At 37.6% G+C, this 22,696-nt stretch overlaps 1 protein-coding gene across 1 annotated transcript in view; it reads left to right on the top strand.

Moving 5' to 3' along the window:
- The window catches only part of crb2b (crumbs cell polarity complex component 2b), an 87,359-nt gene that overhangs the window by 13,705 nt on the left and 50,958 nt on the right, over nucleotides 1–22,696 (top strand). The window contains 2 exon segments of the mRNA NM_001045162.1: nucleotides 19,393–19,851; nucleotides 22,040–22,276. Of these exon segments, the coding sequence (NP_001038627.1) occupies nucleotides 19,393–19,851; nucleotides 22,040–22,276 (696 nt within the window).

The raw sequence follows: 22,696 nt of genomic DNA on the forward strand, positions 1-22,696 counted from the left end.
ACAGTTGAAACCAGAAGTTTACATACAGTCTAAAAAAATGAACATAACCATTTAAAAAAAAATGTCTGATGGTAAATCATACTAAATGTTTACTATTTTAGGTCTGCTAGGATTACCTAAATGATTACCTACAGTTAGGATTACCTAAATGATTTACATGTGCTAAATGCCAGAATAATAAGAGAATGTTTTTTTTTTTTTTGAGAATTTTTTATTAATTTCTAGACAGTCAAAAGTTGACACACATTTCCCTGTTTTTTATTAGCTTTTAAACTGTATAACTTTGGTCAAATGTTTTGGCCATCCTTCCACAAGCTTCTCACAATAGTTTGCAGGAATTTTGGCCCATGTCTCCTGACAGAATTTGTGTCACTGAGTCAGATTTGTTGGCTGTCTTGCTCGCATAAGCTTTTTCAACTCTGCCCACAAATTTTCTATAGGATTGAGATCAGGGCTTAGTGATGGCCACTCCAAAACATTCACTCGGTTGTCCTTAAAGCACATTTTAACTAATTTGGCAGTATGCTTAGGGTCATGGTCTGTTTGGAAGACCCATTTGTGGCCAAGTTTTAACTTCCTGGCTGATGTCTTGAGATGTTGCTTCAGTATTTCTACATAATGTTCTTTCTTCATGATGCCATCTATACTGTGAAGTGGACCAGTCCCTCCTGCAGCAAAACAGCCCCACAACATGATGCTGCCGCCCCCATATTTCACAGTTGGGATAGTGTTCCTAGGCTTGTAAGCTTTCCCCTTTGTCCTCCAAATGTAACACTGGCCATTATGGCCAAACAGTTTAATCTTAGTTCCATCAGAGCACAGGACATGTCTCCAAACATTAGTCTTTTCCCCAGTGGAATTTAGCAAATTATAATCTGGCTTTTCTGTTGATTCTGGCTTGTTGATTTTCCCATGTTGTCACACAAGGAAGCAGTGTGTTTGAGATTTTCCTTAAATACTCTTCTACAGTCGTGCCTCCAATTAACTCAAATGTCGTCAATTAGCCAATCAGAAACCTCCAAAACTATGACACCGTCATCTGAGCTTTTTCAGAGGCGTAATAATCTTATTGTGTGTAAACTTGACTTACAAGAAAAGTTATAACAATTTCTCAACAAATATCCCTCTCATTATTGTCACCGACTCGGTCCTAGTCATTCCCCTCGCTGGCCAGCAGAGGTCATCATCACCGCACTATTGACATTACGTCATCCACTTACACTGATTGCCTACACACCTGAAGCGCATCCAGTAATCACTCTCCACACACATATAAGCAGCACACACACACACGCTGCTTCATTGCGAAGTCTTGTTTTGCCCCGGCTAACACTACCGAGCGTTCTCAGCCTTGCCTGCTTTCCCGTTGTGATCCTGCTTCGTTTACTGACCCAGTCCTGCCTGCCGCCTGCCTTGTGCTTCTGCCTGAATCCCGACTTTGATCCTAGCCGCCTGCCTTGAACTCTAGCCTGCTTACCGACTCTGATACTAGCCGCCTGCCTCTGACCCATGCCTGCATACTCATCCTGTGTTTACCTGCCGCCAGCCCAACGACAATATACTACTGTGATGTGAGTTTGCGCACGCACAACATCTGTGTGCTATTTGTTATTAAACTGTGTTTAATAAAAATACTGCAAATGGATCCCTCGTTACAATTATTCTGCTATTAAGCAGGACAGAAACAAATGTGATAATCCTCACTTACCTAAAAGAGAACAAGTTTAGTCACATTAACATCTGACTTTTTAAAAATGGTTATGTGCCTTTTTATACAGTGTATGGAAGCTTCTGCTTTCAATTGTACATTACATTTTCATAAAGGAGTGTACTCATTTATGTTGAGCACTGGATATACAGTATTGTTCAAAATAATAGCAGTACACCATGACTAACCAGAATAATTCAGGATTTATGTTTATTTTTTATTAAAGGGCACCTAGGTTACCCCTTTTTTCAGATTTAATATAAGTCTTTTGCGTCTCTAGAATGTGTATATAAAGTTTCAGATCAAAATTCCCATCAGATTTTTCATTATACCTTTTACAAGATGCTGTTTTATACTGATTTCCAGCAGGGGGTGGTTTTGTCGTACTGCGCCTTTAAGACGAGTCTTTCCCGCCTACTGTTTCTACATGCCTCCTCCCTCAGCTGCATCAGACAACAGACAGACTTAAAGGAAGAAGGTCTCACGTTTGTGAGATACTACAGTAAGAACTAACCTTTACTAATCAGTATTGTGAAGTTGCATTGATGAGTCACACACAATGCGCGCACACGCACGCACACGCACACGCACACGTACACACACACACACACACACACACACGCAGGCAGGCAGGCAGACAGACAGAGCGCGCTTAGCTTAGTTAAGGCTAACCTCAAGTACTGTGTGGATATCTGTTATGCTAATGTACAAAATAAACCTGATTTAACTTCCACAAACCGGGATTGAAGCGTCTTCTTTTATAATTGTTCTGACAGGCGGCTGTGCTGATGAAGTAAAGCTGAAGTAAATCGCTGTAATTAATTACACACATGCTCTGTTTTAAAACACTTTGAACGTGGAAACTTACTCTTAATCACATTTGATGATGATTGCTGATGCTAGCGAACAGAACAGAGCTTTTATTCCCGGTTGCTTTGCGTATGTCTGCCTGGTCTTGTTGACATATACACGCGACTACCGGAACATGTTAATGCACACAGCTGTCAGTCAATTCGGTGGGCGGGGGGATCGCACTTCTACGTAATGGTGCGATCGATTTGAAAACAGCTCCAATTGGCCGACCCTTTTTTTGTAGTTAAATTGAAAAAAAAGGACTGGGTGTGTTCATATGACCCCAGTATGACGGTCTATACACTTTACCAACACACAGATCTGTCCAAACAGCTTGAAAAGTAGATTTTTTCCATAGGTGCCCTTTAATACGCATGCCTTTCAACTAATTGGCCAATTGCACAGCCTTAAGATTATGAATGTTGGGTCTTGTTTGTTTTCTGAGAATCTACTGCACCTACTGGCAACATGTTTGCCATGTGTAAATAAAAAATATACTAAAAACCTGGATTATTCCGGTTAGTCATGTTGCACTGCTGTTATTTTGAATTTATTTTTAATTATTGGCTATCTCTACTGAGAAATGAACACACATATTTATGATACTCATTTATGCTGAGCGCTGCATATGCAAATTTTCCCAACTTGAGTTTTAATGGCACATCTTTTCCTCATAATAGCAGGAGTTGGTTGAGATATTCAATATGAGTAAGAAAAGAGTCTCAGACAGAAGCAGATCCTGCGTATGAAACGCCTGACTGCACTGTGTGTTCATTACAGAGCAGCTTTACTGCTTTAATCAAAACAGGATTTGGGGAAATTTAAGCTCCAGTTCTTTTGATTGTTTGTAATGTATGTTTATCTGTGTGGATTGTTGTATTACAGTCACTCGTGCTTTTACAGTGACTCTTTATTGCCTTCAGGACATGCTTTAATGCTGGAATCTAGTGGAGAACATTGCAAACCATAACAATTTTGAGCACATTTTTTTCTAGTAAAGACATATAAACATTGTTAAATTAAGATATGGGAAGCAAAATTACTTAAGATATAAAGGCTTGTGGCGGTATGGTGGCTTAGTGGTTAGCATTGTCGCCTCGCAGCAAGAAGGTTGCTGGTTCGAGCCCTGGCTGGGTCAGTTGGCATTTCTGTTTGGAGTTTGCATGTTTTAGTGTGGGTTTCCTCTGGGTGCTCCAGTTTTGAGAGGGGTCTGGCTGCAGACCTGGTGCAGTGCAGTCTGGGCTGCATCCAATGCTTTTTAATGGGCTCACCTAACCCCACCCCTAACTCCTCCCATCACAGTGACGTCACTAGCTCCATTTGAGTGCATTGTGTCTGACATTGCATCGCTGAGTGATGCAGTCTCAGCTTGCACCATAAAGGCTGCATCCAGATACTATTGCCAGTTTCCCCCACAGACCAAATGTAACCCCGTTGGTCCTACACCACCCAACTCGTTCCAAGCTGGGATCGAACCGGCGACCTTCCGCATGGGAGTCGGTTGCTCTAACAAGGAGGCTTAAGACTATGGCCTGTAGCATCTGCCACTAGAGCAGTGTTTCTCAACTGGTGGGTCGCGACCCAAAAGTGGGTTGTGGGAACATTTTCAGTGGGTCGCGGAGTACACTGAAAAAAGTGTTGCATGCAGAACTGTTGCAAACAATTTGTTTGTGTTGAATTTAAACAAACAAATTAAGTTTAGTAATGTTACTTAAAACTTAATTTGTTTGTTTAAATTCAGCCCAAATAAATTGTTTACAACCTCTTAACGTAAAGAAATTGAGTAAATCCAAGAAATCATCTTTGAATTATTTTTTTCAGTGTGTGTGTTCAAAAAACAACAACAACAAAAGTTACATTTTTGACTTATTTTTGCTTATACTGGACTTTTATTTTGAAATGCGTGCGTGACATGTGAAATTTCATTTAATTATTGCAACAAATACGTCAAGCGTAAGTACGACCCCGAATATGTAAAGTATGGATATATATATATATCTATATTGACAACAAAAAAGACTTAAAGCCTCAGTGTCATATGTAGTGAGGTGCTCTCATGAGAGCATGAAACCTTCTGTTTTTTTAACAGTTTATTAATTACAGTATTGGTCATTTTTATTTTGTAATATTTCTATAATTTGATCCATTTTGTTAAATGACAACAATTAAATAGTGTTTGTTTGTAAGTCTTGGTGAATTTCTTATGATTTATCTGTCACTACTTGTTTATGTTAACAAATAAATACAAATTAAGTATAATTCCTAAAATTGTATTGTAGTTCCTAAAAATTTGGGTCGCGGCTTGATGACCATGTAAAAATGTGGGTCCCATAACCAAACCAGTTGAGAACCCGTGCGCTAGAGTGTCTTTAGAGGTCAGAGGAGTGAGGTTTACCTGCACAACACTTCACTAGCCAACCTCCGCTACACTCACCCCCCAAAACCTCACTCCCATCCGGGTCACGGCACCAATATAGCCCCGCCGGTCCTACACCACTGAACCCGCTTTGAGCTGGGATCGAACTGACTTCTTTCCACATGGTAGTCGGTTGCTCTTCCAAGGAGGCTAAAGACCATCTGTCGCTAGAGCACCTTTTAATAATAATAATAATAATTATAATTCCTTACATTTGTATAGCGATTTTCTGGACACTCAAAGCACATTACACATTAGGGGGAATCTCCTCATCCACCACCAGTGTGCAGCATCCACCTGGATGATGCAACAGCAGCCATATTGCCATATTGATTGGTGGAGATGAAGCCATTTATGATATGGGGATGGTTAGGAGGCCATGATAGACAGAGGGCCAGTGGGCAGATTTGGTCAGGATGCCGAGGTTAAACCCCGACTCTTTTTCGAAGGACATCCTGGCATATTTAGAGACCACAGAGAGTCATGACCTCGGTTCAATGTCTCATCCAAAAGACGGCGCTCACTGAGCAGTATAGATTGCCCTTCACTATACTGGGGCATTAGGACTCACACAGACCACAGATTCACTAGCTGATCTCTGCTATATATAAATGTTTCCCAGTACTGGGTTGCAGCTGGAATGGTATATGCTGTGTAAAACAAATGCTGGATGAGTTGGTGGTTTATTCCTCTGTGGCAGCCCCTGATAAATAAAGGGACTAAGCTCAAGGGAAAAAAAATTTAACGAAGGCTTGTTTGCTGAAAAAAACAACCCAAAAACATTTTTTATATATAAAATTGTATTTTTTTATTATTATTTTCATTAATATGTTTTTTCTTTTATTTTTTTTTTATTGTCAGTAAGGTTTTAGTAATTTAATTGTTTATTTTCGTCTGTGATATTTTATATATATTTTCATAATAATAATAACAATTATTAATATAATAATTATTAAAATTGTAATCATTATTATTATTTTTATTATTGTTATTATTATTATTACTATTATTTACATCATATAAATTTATTCATAATTTGAAAGCCTTTGTTAATTTATTTAAAACTGTTTATGGGAAAAATTATCTTATATTTATATATTTTTATATTTTAAGGAGATAAAAAGTATTGTAAGTATTAAATAAATAAATAAATAAATAAATAGCACAAGTTAAATTTTTCAGCTCCTTAAAAAACAGAAACAAAAAAAACATATTTAAAACTAATGAAAACTACAATATTATTTACATTTTATTTAATTTAATTATTTATAATTTTTTAAATTTTATGTCGTGGATCCCAGTTGTAAGAACAACAAATATTAACTTGAGTTCTAGTTGATCGTTTGTAAAAGTGTCAGATGTGGGATTTTTCTGCTGAATCATCTGTTGAGCTGCATCCCAATAATCACAAATACTGCAGAAGACCTACTGGAACCAGCATGGACCCAAGATTCTCACAGAAATCAGTCAAGTTTGGTGAAGGAGACATCATGGTTTGGGGTTCATTCAGTATGGGGGCGTGTGAGAGATCTGCAGAGTGGATGATCAACATCAACAGCCTGAGGTATCAAGACATTTGTGCTGCCCATTACATTACAAACCACAGGAGAGGGACAATTCTCCAGCAGGATAGCGCTCCTCATAATTCAGCCTCCACATCAAAGCTCCTGAAAGCAAAGAAGGTCAAGCTGCTCAAGGATTGGCCAGCCCAGTCACCGGATATGAACATTATTGAGCATGTCTGGGGTAAGATGAAGGAGGAGGCATTCAAGATGAATCCAAAGAGTCTTGATGAACTCTGGGAGTCCTGCAGGAACGCTTTCTTTGCCATTCCAGATGACTTTATTAATCAGTGATTTGAGTCATGTCAGAGATGTATGGATGCAGTCCTCCAAGCTCATGATGGAGTCAGACACAATATTCATTCTGTCTCCACTGCAGCAGGACTTTATATTCTATACTGGACATTATTTCTGTTCAGTGATGAGACTTTTGTCTAAGGAAAGTCAGACCTTACTGCCTAAACCTTTCAAAAATTAAGGCATGATCATATTTTATTGTTGTCAGATAAGTGTAATCTAGAGGCCTTTGCCTTTCATTTAATATCACTTCTGAAACCAAATGATCAACTAGAAGTCAAGTTATTATTTGTTGTTCCTGACACTTGGATAGACGACTAGACTTTTGTCAGGTAGTGACTGTAAAACCTTACGTTAAGATTTAAGCTTCTCAAGTCAATCTACAAGAATATTTTTGAGATATTTAGAGGAAAACAAGACAAACCTGCTATGCAGTGTTTTGTGTGTGTGTACCGTGTCCATGTTAACACACTTGCTGCTGAGCGGCTCCTGTGTTGTGGAGCAGCAGATAACATCGAATGGTATGTGTTTATTAAAGGGTGGTCTATAGGGGACGCGGGTCTGAAGGTCTCTGTCCCGGGGCTTCATACCGATGCTCTCTATGAGGGGTTTGGAGACATTAAATGTTGTTTACTGGAGACTCCTGTTGTTTGATGGAGAGTAACCTCTGTCTGCCCCGTCTAGACTGCAGATCTCCAGCAGCAGGTATTTCTGTTATTGAGAAAGTGTAAGAGAACGCTGCTGTTTGGAGCAGTGTTCAGGTGTGTGTGTGTGTGTGTGTGTGTAAAGCTCAGATGATCCTGGATTAGGGACTGTAGGACATTCACAGTCACTAAGAGACCTCCTGACACGGTTTCTTTTTCTGTTGCAAAAAAATAAATAAATAAATAAATAAATAAAATATATATATATTAAAAACCTCTAAATGCCAACTGATATTTTCCTCTAAAACGAGCATTTTAATCAGGATCCTGTGTGTATGTTCAGTAATATCACATGAATGGCCAAGAATATGTCCTTTTCCTGGTCTTTAATATAAATTAACCCAACATAAACAAAGGAGGCTGAGAAAAATGTTCGTCTTTGATAAAAATTGGAGACAACACAGAAGTTTTTGCATCTGAACTCTTCATATATATATTAGTACATACAATTTAAAATTTTCAGCTCCTTAAAAAACAGAAATAAAAAAACTTATTTAAAACTAATGAAAACTACAATACTATTAAATTATAATTTCATTATATTTTTTATTATTTTTGTATTTTTTAATGTACACTACCTGACAAAAGTCTTGTTGAGGATCCCAGTTTTGAGAGCAATAAATATTACTTGACTTCTAAAATAAAAATAAAATAATAATAATAATAACAACAACAATAATAATAATAAATAATAAAATAATAATGAAAATAAAAAATAATAAAATAAAATAAAAACATTTAAAAATAGAACAAAAGTAAAAGAATAAATAAAATACATTGTAAAAATAAATTGAAATAAAAACAAAATAAATAAAAAAATAATTAAATGAATTGAATAAAAAATCAAGTTAAATAAAAAGGATAAAACAAAATAAAAAAAAAATTAAATAAAAAACGTCATTTAATTAAATGAAAATAAATAGAATAAAAATAATAAATAAAATAGTAAATAAATACATAAATAAAGACATGATTTATTACAACACGTTTTTAAACATAATAGTTTAACCAATTTTTCTAATAACTACAGTACTTTTTATCTTTTCCGTGGTGACAGTGCATGATATTTTACTAGTTATTTAGCAAGACAGTTGTATACAGACAAAGTCCCTTTAAGTATTCTAGTCTTTGATTCAGATTAAAGTGTAATTTAAAGAGTTAATTAGGTTATGTTTACTAGGAAAGTTGGAATGATTATGCAAGTTATTGTATAACTGGTTTGTTGTGTAGATGATCAATAAAATATACAGTAATTATTTCCTAAGGAAGCTAATAACACTGACTTAAAATGTTTTTATTTTATTTAAAACTGCTTTTATTAAAAAGAAATAAACTATAAGAAATAAAACTTATTATGACTCCAAATGAATTATTTGTGTTTTTTAGGAAATACTGTGAAAATCTCCTTGGTTTTATTTAGATCACTTGGGAAACATTTTTTTAAATTATTGGGAGGGCAAAAAAATTGACTTCAACTGCATCTGTTAAAGTTTACAGGTGTAAAAATGTGCCTTGCTGTACTTAAATGTTAGAAATGTGTTATCCTACAATACAAAGTTACTTGTCAAATAAATAAACATGGAAGATTATTTTCGAGTTTAAGTTATTTAATTAGCTTATTTATGAAGGCCGGGCAGCATGGTGGCGAAGTGGGTAGCACAAACGCCTGACAGCAAGAGGGTCGCTGGTTCGAGTCCTGGCTGGGTCAGTTGGAATTTCTGTGTGGAGTTTGTATGTTCTTCCCGTGTTGGCATGGGTTTCCTCTGGGTGCTCCGGTTTCCCCCACAGTCCAAAAACATGTGCTCTAGGTGAATTGGTTAAGCTAAATTGTCAGTGGTGTATGAGTGTATGGGTGTTTCCCAGTGATGGGTTGCAACTGGTAGGTCATCCACTGCGTAAAACATTTGCTGGATAAGTTGGTGGTTCATTCCGCTGTGGCGACCCCAGATTAATAAAGGGACTTAGCCGAAAAAAGAATGAATGTTTATGAAAACTGCAGAGTGATGCATAAAAAATGACTGAATAAATGTTTAAATAGTTTTTGATGTATGTTAAAGTGTGCGACCTAAAGTAGAAGTGGCCCCTGCCCAGCCCCCCCAGTTACTCAGCCACTGTGCGTCAGACCAGAAACGCAAGGTCATGCGGCAAGTTTTGCATTTCACTGCGTTGGAAAGTTCAAGGTTGGTGAACTCTGACCTGCGAAATCACATCACTTGACTGCGTGAGACCAAACGAGGATCAAAACTTGACCTCTCTGCACAGAAATTTAAAACATGGAGCGATCGCTCGTTTTTTAAAATGTCTAATTATCTTGTTTAATCCCGCCCCTTTTCGCAGCGCTGTACGACAGAATTTCGCAAGCTCATACCCCAGTGTGACCGCAGCTTGAACCGTTACACTTTTCCCAATTCAAAACTATTCCAGTGACACGTCTTGTGTATTCTGTATATATCTTTGATAATACTGACCTTAGGAGTTTAAATTTTATTTTTTTTCCTGGTTGTTTCTAAATACTATAATGCTTAAATGGTAACTCTGTGCCATTTATAAACAAAATTAAACAAAAAATACTGCTAAAGTCTAACTACCTAGTGGACGTGTACAGTATAATGCTCCTGTTTACTAGCACAGCTTAATTTCTACATGGTCTGTCTGGTGAAACTGGTTGCTGGTTAATCCAGGTAAACTGTAAGTAGCTTTTCCACCTTATAGTAGAGTAGATTATATTTATCCCATTCATAAAAGCACGACAGTTGTAGCTGATTTCTCAAGCAGCCAGAACCTTTGTTGATTTTAATCTAAATTTAACAGCTGATAGAAAGGCAACAGTAACTCAAATAATCACTCGTTACAACCGAGGTCTGCAGAAGAGCATCTCTGAACACTCAACACGTCCAACCTTGAGGCAGATGGGCTACAGCAGCAGAAGACCACACCGGGTGCCGCTCCTGTCAGCTAAGAACAGGAAACTGAGGCTACAATTCACACAGGCTCACCAAAACTGGACAATAGAAGATTGGAGAAACGCTGCCTGCTCTGATGAGTCTCCATTTCTGCTGCCACATTCAGATGGTCGGGTCAGAATTTCGCGTCAACAACATGAAAGCATGGATCCATCCTGCCTTGTATCAACCGCTCAGGCTGCTGGTGGTGGTGTAATGGTGTGGGGGAGATTTTCTTGGCACACTTTGGGTTCATTAGTACTAATTAAGCATTGTGTCAACATCACAGCCTACCTGAGTATTGCTGCTGACCATGTCCATCCCTTCATGAGCACAGTGTACCCATCTGATGATAGCTTCCAGCAGGATAACACGCCATGTCATAAAGCGTGAAACATCTCAGACTGGTTTCTGGAACATGACAATGAGTTCACTGTACTCAAATGGCCTCCACAGTCACCAGAGCTCAATCCAATAGAGCACCTTTGGGATGTGGTGGAATGGGAGATTCACATCATGGATGTGCAGCCGACAAATCTGCAGCAACTGTGTGATGCTATCATGACAATATGGAGCAAAATCTCTGAGGGAATTTCAAGTAGCTTGTTAAATCTTTGCCATGAAGGATTAAAGCAGTTCCGAAGGCAAAAGGAGGTCCAACCTGTTACTAGTAAGGTGTAAGGTGTACCTAATAAAGTATAATATAAGTCTATATATATATATATATATATATTCACACTTTATTTTAATGTAAAATTCATGCTATCAACAAACTGTTAGCTCAATAATTGTATATTAGGGCAGTAGTTGGATTTGGATTAGAGATATAAAATAAGCCAGTAGTAAATGGTGTGAATTGTTAGCAATATTACCAGTTGTACTAGTGTTACCAATTTTGTGGTTTGTCAAGCTCACTCACCTGTGTGAAGCTTACTTCATAAATGCTGTGATTTCTTTATAGATGTTTATTTGGGTGAACAATCCCCTTAAACTGTATTTTAGGTTATTGTTGAAACTCACAAAAATCATGTGTGTGTGTGTGTGTGTGTGTGTGTGTGGATTAGTTAGTGATGGTGGTCGGTCAAGCTGACAATCCATTGACGGAGCATCTGCTGGAGATGATAATACGGTCGGATCCATCTGCCGGTGGTGTAGAAGCCCCTTTATCCTGCACGAATCTCACTGTAAATCTGCTGTGTGTGTGTGTGTGTGTGTGTGTGTGTGTGTGTGTGTGTGTGTGTGTAGTGCTTCAGTTCTGTGAGGATCACTGAAGATTCTGACTGAGAGTTTGTGGATGTTAAAGGATTACTGCACTTCTAGAGTGAACATTTGCTCATCTTTCTTCCTTTCTTTCTTTCTTTCTTTCTTTCTTTCTTCCTTTCTTTCTTTCTTTCTTTCTTTCTTTCTTTCTTTCTTTCTTTCTTTCTTTCTTCCTTACCTTCCTTTCCTTTCTTCCTTACTTTCCTTCCTTCCTTACCTTCCTTTCCTTCCTTCCTTCCTTCCTTCCTTTCTTTCTTTCTTTCTTTCTTTCTTTCTTTCTTTCTTTCTTTCTTCCTTCCTTCCTTCCTTACCTTCCTTCCTTTCCTTCCTTTCCTTTCTTCCTTACTTTCCTTCCTTCCTTCCTTCCTTTCTTTCTTTCTTTCTTTCTTTCTTTTTTTTCTTTCTTTCTTTCTTTCTTCCTTCCTTTCCTTTCTTTCTTTCTTTCTTTCTTTCTTTCTTTCTTTCTTTCTTTCTTTCTTTCTTTCTTTCTTTCTTTCTTTCTTCCTTCCTTTCCTTTCTTCCTTACTTTCCTTCCTTCCTTACCTTCCTTCCTTTCCTTTCTTCCTTACTTTCCTTCCTTCCTTCCTTTCTTTCTTTCTTTTTTTCTTTCTTTCTTTCTTTCTTTCTTTCTTTCTTTCTTTCTTTCTTTCTTTCTTTCTTTCTTTCTTTCTTTCTTTCTTTCTTTCTTTCTTTCTTTCTTTCTTTCTTTCTTTCTTCCTTCCTTTCCTTTCTTCCTTACTTTCCTTCCTTCCTTACCTTCCTTCCTTTCCTTTCTTCCTTACTTTCCTTCCTTCCTTCCTTTCTTTCTTTCTTTTTTTCTTTTTTTCTTTCTTTCTTTCTTTCTTTCTTTCTTTCTTTCTTTCTTTCTTTTCTTCCTTACTTTCCTTCCTTCCTTACCTTCCTTCCTTTCCTTTCTTCCTTACTTTCCATCTTTCTTTCTTTCTTTCTTTCTTTCTTTCTTTCTTTCTTTCTTTCTTTCTTCCTTCCTTTCCTTTCTTCCTTACTTTCCTTCCTTCCTTACCTTCCTTCCTTTCCTTTCTTCCTTACTTTCCTTCCTTCCTTCCTTCCTTTCTTTCTTTCTTTTTTTCTTTCTTTCTTTTCTTCCTTACTTTCCTTCCTTCCTTTCTTTCTTTCTTTCTTTCTTTCTTTCTTTCGTTCGTTCTTTCTTTCTTTCTTTCTTTCTTTCTTTCTTTCTTTCTTTCTTTCTTTCTTTCTTTCTTTCTTTCTTCCTTCCTTTCCTTTCTTCCTTACTTTCCTTCCTTCCTTACCTTCCTTCCTTTCCTTTCTTCCTTACTTTCCATCCTTCTTTCTTTCTTTCTTTCTTTCTTCCTTCCTTTCCTTTCTTCCTTACTTTCCTTCCTTCCTTACCTTCCTTCCTTTCCTTTCTTCCTTACTTTCCTTCCTTCCTTACCTTCCTTCCTTTCCTTTCTTCCTTACTTTCCTTCCTTCCTTCCTTCCTTCCTTTCTTTCTTTTTTTCTTTCTTTCTTTCTTTCTTTCTTTCTTTCTTTCTTTCTTTCTTTCTTTCTTTCTTTCTTTCTTTCTTTTCTTCCTTACTTTCCTTCCTTCCTTCCTTTCTTTCCTTTCTTTCTTTCTTTCTTTCTTTCTTTCTTTCTTTTTTTGGTCATTTTTCACAGCATTTCTTATTATATTTTCTGCTGGATAAATTCTTATTTCCTTTAGTTCAGTATTTAATGTAATCAGCCTGCTTAAGAAATCACTATTATATTTTGATTGGCTACAGAATAAACCACTGTTGTTCAGTGATCTGCCTAATTACTCTACTTTAACCTAGTTAACTTAGTTAAGCCTTTAAATGTCACTTTAAGCTGAATACTAGTATCTACTATCTAGTCAAATACTATGTGCTGTCATCATGACAAAGATAAAAGAAATCAGTTATTTGAAATTATTATGAAACTATTACGTTCAGAAATTTGCACTTTTAGAAAGACGAGTAAGAGGGAGAGTAAACGATTGGGAAATGTTTCTGCTGAAAGTGAGCTAATCTTTTAAGCGTCTGCAGTGGGCTGATGGAGTCTCGTGGTCTTCATCTTCAGGACAGTGAAGTTTCTTTAAGAGGCTTTAAGTGCACTAGAGCTCTTCTCAGGTGAATCTTCTATACTGTCCTCAGTGACGCAGCAGATGCTCATCTCGAGAGGTTAAATCTGCAGAAGGTCAATTCAAGTTCACTTTTAGTTTACTATTTATTCTTCATTTCTGTTCCAAAACAGTTTTACAATAGTTTAAATAAATAAATGATGCATGATAAAGACCCCGGATTAATAAAGCGACTAAGCCGAAAAGAAAATGAATGAATGAATGAATGTCTGATAATATATGGCGACACAGTGGCGCAGGTAGTGCTGTCGCCTCACAGCAAGCAGGTCGCTGGGTCGCAGGTTCGAGCCTCAGCTGGGCCAGTTGGCGTTTCTCTGTGGAGTTTGCACGTTATCCCTGCTTTCGCGTAGCTTTTCTCCGGGTGCTCTGGTTTCCCCCACAGTCCAAAGACATGCGGTACAGGTGAATTGGTTAGGCTAAATTGTCCGTAGTGTATGAGTGTGTGTGTGTGTGTGAATGTGTGTGTGAATGTTTCCCAGCGATGGGAAGGGTATCCACTGCCTAAATATGTGCTGGATAAGTTGGCCGTTCATTCTGCTGTGGCGACCCCGGATTAATAAAGGGACTAAGCTGACAAGAATATGAACGAATATATAGTCTGATAATATATCAGGCAAACAGAGCCGTTTTAAACCTATACATAGCACTCATTCATTTTCTTTCGGCTTAGTCCAGTTATTAATTTGTGGTCGCCACTGGGGTTGGGTTTCATTTCGGGTTATTTTGATACAAAATCGATACAAAATCATGCTAAATCGATACTTTTAAAACAGTACCGGTGCCAAAACAATGCCTGAACCAATACTTTGGAGCCACAAAATGATGTTGGATCCATCACTATTAATTTGTCGACTTTAACTGCGGTTTGGCACTTTCACCTACATTCGTAAAAAGCCCCCCGTGACAAACGAGGTATTGGATGCAACTAGTGATGTTTTATAAACACATTTCAAGAGGAGCACGATCAGTCTTTGACGAGGCCAAATCATCACACACACAATCATTCTATTATCCCATCAGCTCAAGAGCAAACCCCTATAAATAGTCAAACACGTCATACCTCCGTTTCCTCTCAACTTCAGCGTCCCCTCACCACCCTAACTCCTCACTATTAAACAAGATGCCTATTTAAAACTGAGGGTGGAGCGTTCTGGAGCCGGGCTAGAAACTGCACTCGGACCCTATCTCTCTTTATCCTAAGGCAGGGGTGTCCAAACTACGGCCCGCGGGCCATCTGCGGCCCGCAATCAGTTTTGTGGCGGCCCGCGAGGCTTTTTATAAATATCAATAGCATATGGCCCGCTATACAAAAATGAACGTAATTCAATAAATAACCACCGGGTGTCGCTATTACATGCATTTAATTAAGCAGCAGTTCTTGTTATGATCTATCTATCTATCTATCTATCTATCTATCTATCTATCTATCTATCTATCTATCTATCTATCTATCTATCTATCTATCTATCTATCTATCTATCTATCTATCTATCTATCTATCTATCTATCTATCTATCTATCTATCTATCTATCTATCTATCTATCTATCTATCTATCTATCTATCTACACAGTTGAAGTCTGAATTATTTGCCCCTCTTTGATTTATTTCTTCTTTTTTAAATATTTCCCAAATGATGTTTAACAGAGCAAGGACATTTTCACAGTATGTCTGATAATATTTTTTCTTCTGGAGAAAGACTTATTTGTTTTATTTCGGCTAGAATAAAAGCAGTTTTAAATTTTTTATGAACCATTTTAAGGTCAAAATTATTAGCCCCGTAAGTCTTCAGAACAAACCATTGTTGCCTAATTAACTTGCCTAATTACCTTAATTTGACTAGTTAACTTAACTAACCCAGTGAAGCATTTAAATGTCACTTTAAGCTGTATAGAAGTGTCTTGATAAATATCTAGTCAATTATTATTTACTATCGTCATGGCAAAGATAAAATAAATTAGTAATTAGAAATGAGTTACTAAAAGTAATATGTTTAGAAATGTGTGTGTGTGTGTGTGTGTGTGTGTGTATATATATATATATATATATATATGCGTGTCTGTGTGATTTTTGTAAAATTTGGCCCGCGACAATGTTTTTTTTTTTGCATCTGGCCCTCGGCCCAAAAAGTTTGGACACCCCTGTCCTAAGAGGAATAACACAAGTTAGGGTGTATTTCCGAGCTCACAGCCCCTCCCCGGACAGTTCGCTAAATCCGCATATTCTATTCAGTCAAATATCTGAGTGTGAACTCGTGAATGAACTGCTGGAAGAGTGTTGTTTTAATGGAAGTTCATACCGCATGATGAATGGAAGAAATAAACCCTCTGCATTCCATGATGCAGGTGTATGTGGTCTGTACTGACTCGGTAGGTGCAGAGAGTGTTAAACAGCTGTGTGTGTGTGTGTGTGGACTATTCTGTCGCAAAACGCGGCGAAAAGCCCTACTTGACTGTAATAGTTCGTCAAGTTCAGTAAGGTGTTTACATGTCTGTACTGCACTTCAATAATGTGACTAAAATCGGCATACTCTCAACTCAACTCACTTTATTTCTATAGCACTTTCACAAATCACAATAGCTTTGTTTCCATCCAAAAATGCAAATAAACTTTATGCGCAAAAAAAAAAAAGTTGTGCGAATGAAGCAGCGTTTCCATCCAACGAGTCAAAGCGAACAAAATCGTCACTTCCTGATTAACTGGCGCCAAATATCAACAATAAAAACTGCATTTGCTGCAGTAGGAGAAGCTGCATCAATCTTTTCTGAATAAATGCGCCTCAGAAGACAATCCTGACCTGCAGTGAGCGCGCTGTGGCGTTTGAAGATGTCAGACGCGGAGCACAGGCGCTCTTGATTCTGGAGGTCATTAATAATATAATAACACTAATACTGAAATGGTAAGGCGTTTAATAATGACCAAAATAACATTTCAGATGTTTTATAATGTGCTCAGCCTGACGTTTTATCCATTCACAAACATTTTAAGCATCACATGATCTTTTTCAACAAAATCACATGACCTTTTTTAATGCGCATGCTGGAGTTTGTGCGGTAAAAGTAGGTGCGTTCGACATGAAGCTCAGCTACAGCCGGTGATCAACGAGATTAGCCGAGCGCAGGCGGGGGCGGAGTTGAAAACGGAGCCGTCAAGACGAACAGCTGGACACTTCGGGACTCAAAGTTGCTGCAGTCATGATGACCGATAACATGGCGTCATCATATTTTTTTTGTTATGTTTATTTATAACAACAAAACATTTACAAATAAAACAGAATACAGTCTCTACAAACTATAGTTCCTTTTTAAACAATAAGAGAGAATTATGAATAAAATATATAACAAATGCATGAGAGAAATAAGAGGAAATGAGAGGTTAATATAAACATAAAAGCGAACAGGTCTATTAAATACAAAGCAATAAGCATAAATTCTAGGAGTTAAACATCAATCTATAGGCTAATACTTCTTGATTGAATATGCTAAAAATGGGTTTACATATATGTACATTTATAGATATAAAAATTTCCCATGTAAAAAGCAAAACAAGGTGTTTTGATTAGGTCTTAAAAAATGACATTATTTTGGATAATGAATGAATTTTCAAAAAAAGCATTTTAATCCAAAACGATTGTGTTGAAAAGAACAAAAGGTAAAATAAGCGAGTGATGTAGAAGTTTCCCAGAAAGAGCAGGTATAGCCTTTAAACTGCTAGACAGAAAATAAAATATATATTTATATTATAATAATAAAACCATTTTATAATTATTTAATAAAATAGTTCTTTAACTTAATTTGTTAAGAGAGCTTTAGGGTGGCAGGATCAATGAGGACGATTTTCTTATTTCAAGTCTGTAAGACTTATTTAGGTTATTCACTAAAATATACACTAAAATATATCATTTAAATCGTTCATGAATGCAGTAAATAGTCAGTATAAAAAAGTTAAAAATAAACCTGTGCAAACAAGCTAACCTTTATAACCAGATTATTTAACAAAAGATGATTACTGCAGAAAAATATTGGTAGTCTTTTAATAAGCAAGATGTGTACAGGATAGAGAGGGTGTGAAAAGTGAATTGTTTGTTTTGAAACTTTTGAATCGGAATTTGTCCAATTATAAACCCGAAATACACGTGTTTGTTGTCATGTGGTGAACTCGGCCAATCGTGTAATATCGGTGTCGTCATCAAAGCTCCTGCAGTCGCTCTTCAGAAGCTGCACGGTCTGAGTCTGCCGTCTGATCTCGGAGCGCTGTCGCGGTACTTTGATGCCACATGTGACAGTCACGTGGCGTCGGCGCAGCATCAATCCGGACAAGATTTCTAACCAGAATGCACCGCTTTAAGACAGATTTCGATCGATCTGCGCAGCGCTGCATGAAGTCGAACGCACTTAGTGTTTCCATCGCAGTTTATGCGCATCTTTTCTTATCGAATAAAAAGTTTATCCTACCCAGTTAGGCGTATATGTTTTTTATGGGCATCATGGCGTTCCCATCAACTGGCTTTTTTATGCGCATTTTGCAAAATGCACCTAAAATAGGTGGATGGAAACATAGCTAATGATTACCAAAGTGCTGTACATAAAACAAATAAAAATGCATGTAAAATATACATAAAACCAAAACACATAAGCTCACATCACATGATTAAAAGCTAAAGAAAATAAGTGTGTTTTCAGTGACCTCTGAAAAGACTCAAAAGTTCGAGCTGTTCTTAAAGAGAGTGGGAGATCGTTCCAGAGCTGCTACAGAGAAAGCTCTATCACCTCGACATTTTAAGCGTGATCTAGGAACTTGCAAATAGAGACGATCCATAGAGCGAAGAGATCTCACAGGTTGGTGCATAATAATTAGCTCAGAGATATACTCAGGGGCCAGGCCATGGAGGGATTTAAAAACATACAGCAGAACTTTGTACTGAATTCTAAACTGGATTGGCAGCCAGTGTAGGGAAACAAGTACAGGTGTGATGTGTTCTCGTTTTTTTGTGCCTGTTAAAAGCCTGGCAGCTGCGTTCTGGACTAGCTGCAGTCGAGAGAGAGGCCTGACTCACACCAAGATACAATGCGTTGCAATAGTCCAGACGAGAAGAGATAAAAGCATGAACAACCTTCTCCAAATCACTGAAAGAGAGGATAGACTTCAGCTTGGCAATATATCTAAAATAGAAAAAACTATTTTTGACAGCCGCGTTAATTTGCCAATCAAATTTTAGCTCAGAGTCAAAGATGACACCAAGACTCTTTACAGAGGAATGTATTTTCCCAGAAAACAATGACAGATTGCCATTGGAATACTCCACACGTCTTAATTAGATTTCTCTTCAGTTTGATTATGACTTTAATCTGATTAAACTAATCAAAAATAGCTTGTTTACATGGTAGACTCTTAATCAGAGTATTGTCTTAATCGCATTAAAATCGAATTATTGATGTCCATGTAAACGTAGCCATTGATCAATAATATAATCAGTAATTGCACAATGAAATGAGTTCTCTGACACTAATTATGTTTTGTTTCACACGCTCAGGTCTGTTCTGCACCGTCTCATCAGAAGTGTGCCTGTCGTCCCCGTGCCAAAACAACAGCACCTGTGTGCCCACATTGGACGGTTACCTGTGCACCTGTTCCTCCAGCCCACCAATATACACCGGCCCAAATTGTGAGCGTTTACTGGACCCGTGTGACTCTGCAGGCTGTCCATCCACATGCATCGCCACTCCAGGAAGCCAAAACTACACCTGTCTGTGTCCTGATGGCTTCAGCGGCCCAAACTGCACCCAAAACATCAATGAATGTCACAGCAACCCCTGTTCGGGGGTCCGGAGCTTCTGTGTGGATGGAGTGAACGGGTATTCGTGTCACTGTCCCAGCGGGTACAGCGGGGCAGACTGCGGGACCAGGGTGCGGGACTGCTCAGATGACCCGTGCTTTAATAATGCCACCTGTGTCTGGGCTCCGGACGGGTACGAGTGCCACTGTGCTGCAGGTTATTAGAGTTTTGCATTTTTAAATTAGCTTCTTCAAAGCTGTAGTTTTACTTACAGTTTTTAAATTAGCTGTAAGTTGAGCTTAAGTTTGTTTCATTAGTGGTTTTGTTACCCAACAGGGACCTTGATGTCAAAACAATCACACTGACATCTAGCATGAGATCAAAAGAACAATGATGATAATTTTGTGTTTAGGTCTTGTTTCTAGTCTAGTAAAAAAAATAAATCAAGAAGCATTTTCTGTTAAAAATATTGTTGTCAACATATATATATATACAGTTGAAGTCAGAATTATTAGCGCCCCTGTTTATTTTTCCCCCCAATTTCTGTTTAATGGAGTGCTGATTTTTTTCAACACATTGCTAATCATAATAGTTTAATAACTAATTTCTAATAACTGATGTATTTTATCTTTGCCATGATGACAGTAAATAATATTTGACTGGATATTTTTAAGACACTTCTATACAGCTTAAAGTGACATTTAAAGGCTTAATTAGGTTAACTAGGCAGGTTAGGGTAATTAGGCAAGTTATTGTTTAATGATAGTTTATTCTGTAGACTATTGAAAAAAAATATAGCTTAACCCTCTCAGGCTCAAATTAAGTTTTAGAAACAGAAAAAATCTATATTTTTAACTGTTGCAAATCAGCAACACCAGCCTTGAGAGGGTTAAAGGGGCTAAGCTAATAATGTTGACCCTAAAATGGTACACAATAAATTAAAAACTGCTTTTATTTTAGCCAAAATAAAATAAATAAGACTGTCTCCAGAAGAAAAAATATTATCAGACATACTGTGAAAATTTCCTTGCTCTGTTAAGCATAATTTGGGAAATATTTAAAAAAGAAAAAAAATCAAAGGGGGCTAATAATTCTGACTTTAACTTTGTATATATATATATATATATATATATATGTGTGTGTATATAGGGTATTTTAATGATTTCATCACAAAGTCTAAAGCGCATGAGCTAAAGCTTTAGGCGTGGTGTAAAAGTAAATGTCTTAATCCAGTTTTGTTATTTTTAGGATGGAAAAATACACTCTGTGCCCTGGTGCATGGTCTAACAGGGTTGAGCTTATTATTATAGTATATTATTATAATAGTATTATTATAAATTATTATAATTAAAGTGTCATATCACATTTTCTTTAAGAGTCAGTTGCGTCACGCCCGGGCGCATTTACTATTTACATGGCGGACTTTGTAAGTGTAAAACCTGAACTCTTCACTAGAGAGAAAACAGAGCCTCCTCCTTTCAGCCTCTTTACTTTCTTTTTTCTTTACTTTTACTCTTTACTCCTTTACTTTGGTGGAGTAATGCCCCATTCACAGTCACATTGGGGCTTCAGAGTCAACACTAGACAGAGGGCGTGTCTGAAGTCACCATAGCAATAGGCCACTGTCTGAGCTGGTGTATTTGCATACAGCGATCTGATTCGCTAATGCCTTCGTTGGCGCTTGAAAAGTTGAGCTAGTCCCAACTTCTGCAGCGAGCAATGCCACTAAAGCGGTGCAGACGGATCCACAATTCAGTTCGGCAATGCCTGACGTCACCCATTCAAAGTGAATGAGAAGCGTTGAAGCTGACGCCCCGTGTGAATGGGGCGTAAGGAAACGGTGAAAACACACTCCACTGAGGACATCCATTAGCCTACATATTTAATTTTGTTTGTTAAGTGCAAAGATTTGTTTAAAACTATTTTAAATTTCATTTTTAATTTCCAGCAAAGAAATAAATGAACAATAATAATGAAGTGTGGTCAAAAAACTGAGTTATATCCAAACACACGTCCTGTTCTTATACCTCATATGGTGATGCAGACGTCTCCAAAATCCGACAGGCGGACAAATCTAAAGTATTACTACTACTAATAAAAGCATTATACAAATGCAGATTGTCATGAGTAAACAAAGCTGGATTCCAAAGTCACCACCTCTAACCCCCAGCCGCCCAGTTTCCTCAAAATAGCTCAGACTGGAACATACACAAAGAGTCCACAAAGTGGTGCAAATGGATTTGCTATTTAAACAACTTGACGCAAAACATGTAAATTAAATATGTGTTTGTATGAAAATAGCAACAAATCACGTCCAATGCACATGGCCCTGTATTGCGCTGGGTGTAGGATAGGGCCCTTTGTCTTAGTTTTAATTGCTAAAATCTCGGTGTCTGTTCTGCAGGTTTTCGAGGTCGTAACTGTGAGGAGGACATCGATGAGTGTCTGTCGCAGCCCTGCAGGAATGGGGCGATCTGTCAGGACGCTGTGGGGGTCTACCAGTGCTACTGCGTGCCTGGATTTCAGGGTTTTCACTGCGAGATTGATATTAATGAGTGCGCATCGCAGCCCTGCGAGAACAACGGGACGTGTGTCAATGGCAGAGACAGATACATCTGCGAGTGTCTCTTTGGGTTCACAGGTGAGACCTGACGGACACATATTACACATAAAACATTCCTTCTGTTGCTTTATTGTACTATGTTACTGTAGTTATTATTGTAAAATAATGCACAATGATACTGGTAAACGATTACTTATCCGTTGTGTGTTAAAAATGTACCTAGGTTTACAAATCAAAAAACCGCAAAACAGTGTGTTTATGTACAGTATATATATATATATATATATATATATATATATATATATATTCATTCATTCATTTTCTTGTCGGCTTAGTCCCTTTATTAATTCGGGGTCGCCACGGCGGAATGACCTGCCAACTTATCCAGCTATTTTTTTCTCTTCCAGCCGCAACCCGTCTCTGGGAAACATCTACACACACATTCACACACACACACACACTCATACACTACGGACAATTTAGCCTACCCAATTCCCC

This window comes from Danio rerio, chromosome 8 (assembly GCF_052040795.2).
Source record: "Danio rerio strain M-AB ecotype USA chromosome 8, GRCz13ab, whole genome shotgun sequence".
NCBI lineage: Eukaryota > Metazoa > Chordata > Actinopteri > Cypriniformes > Danionidae > Danio > Danio rerio.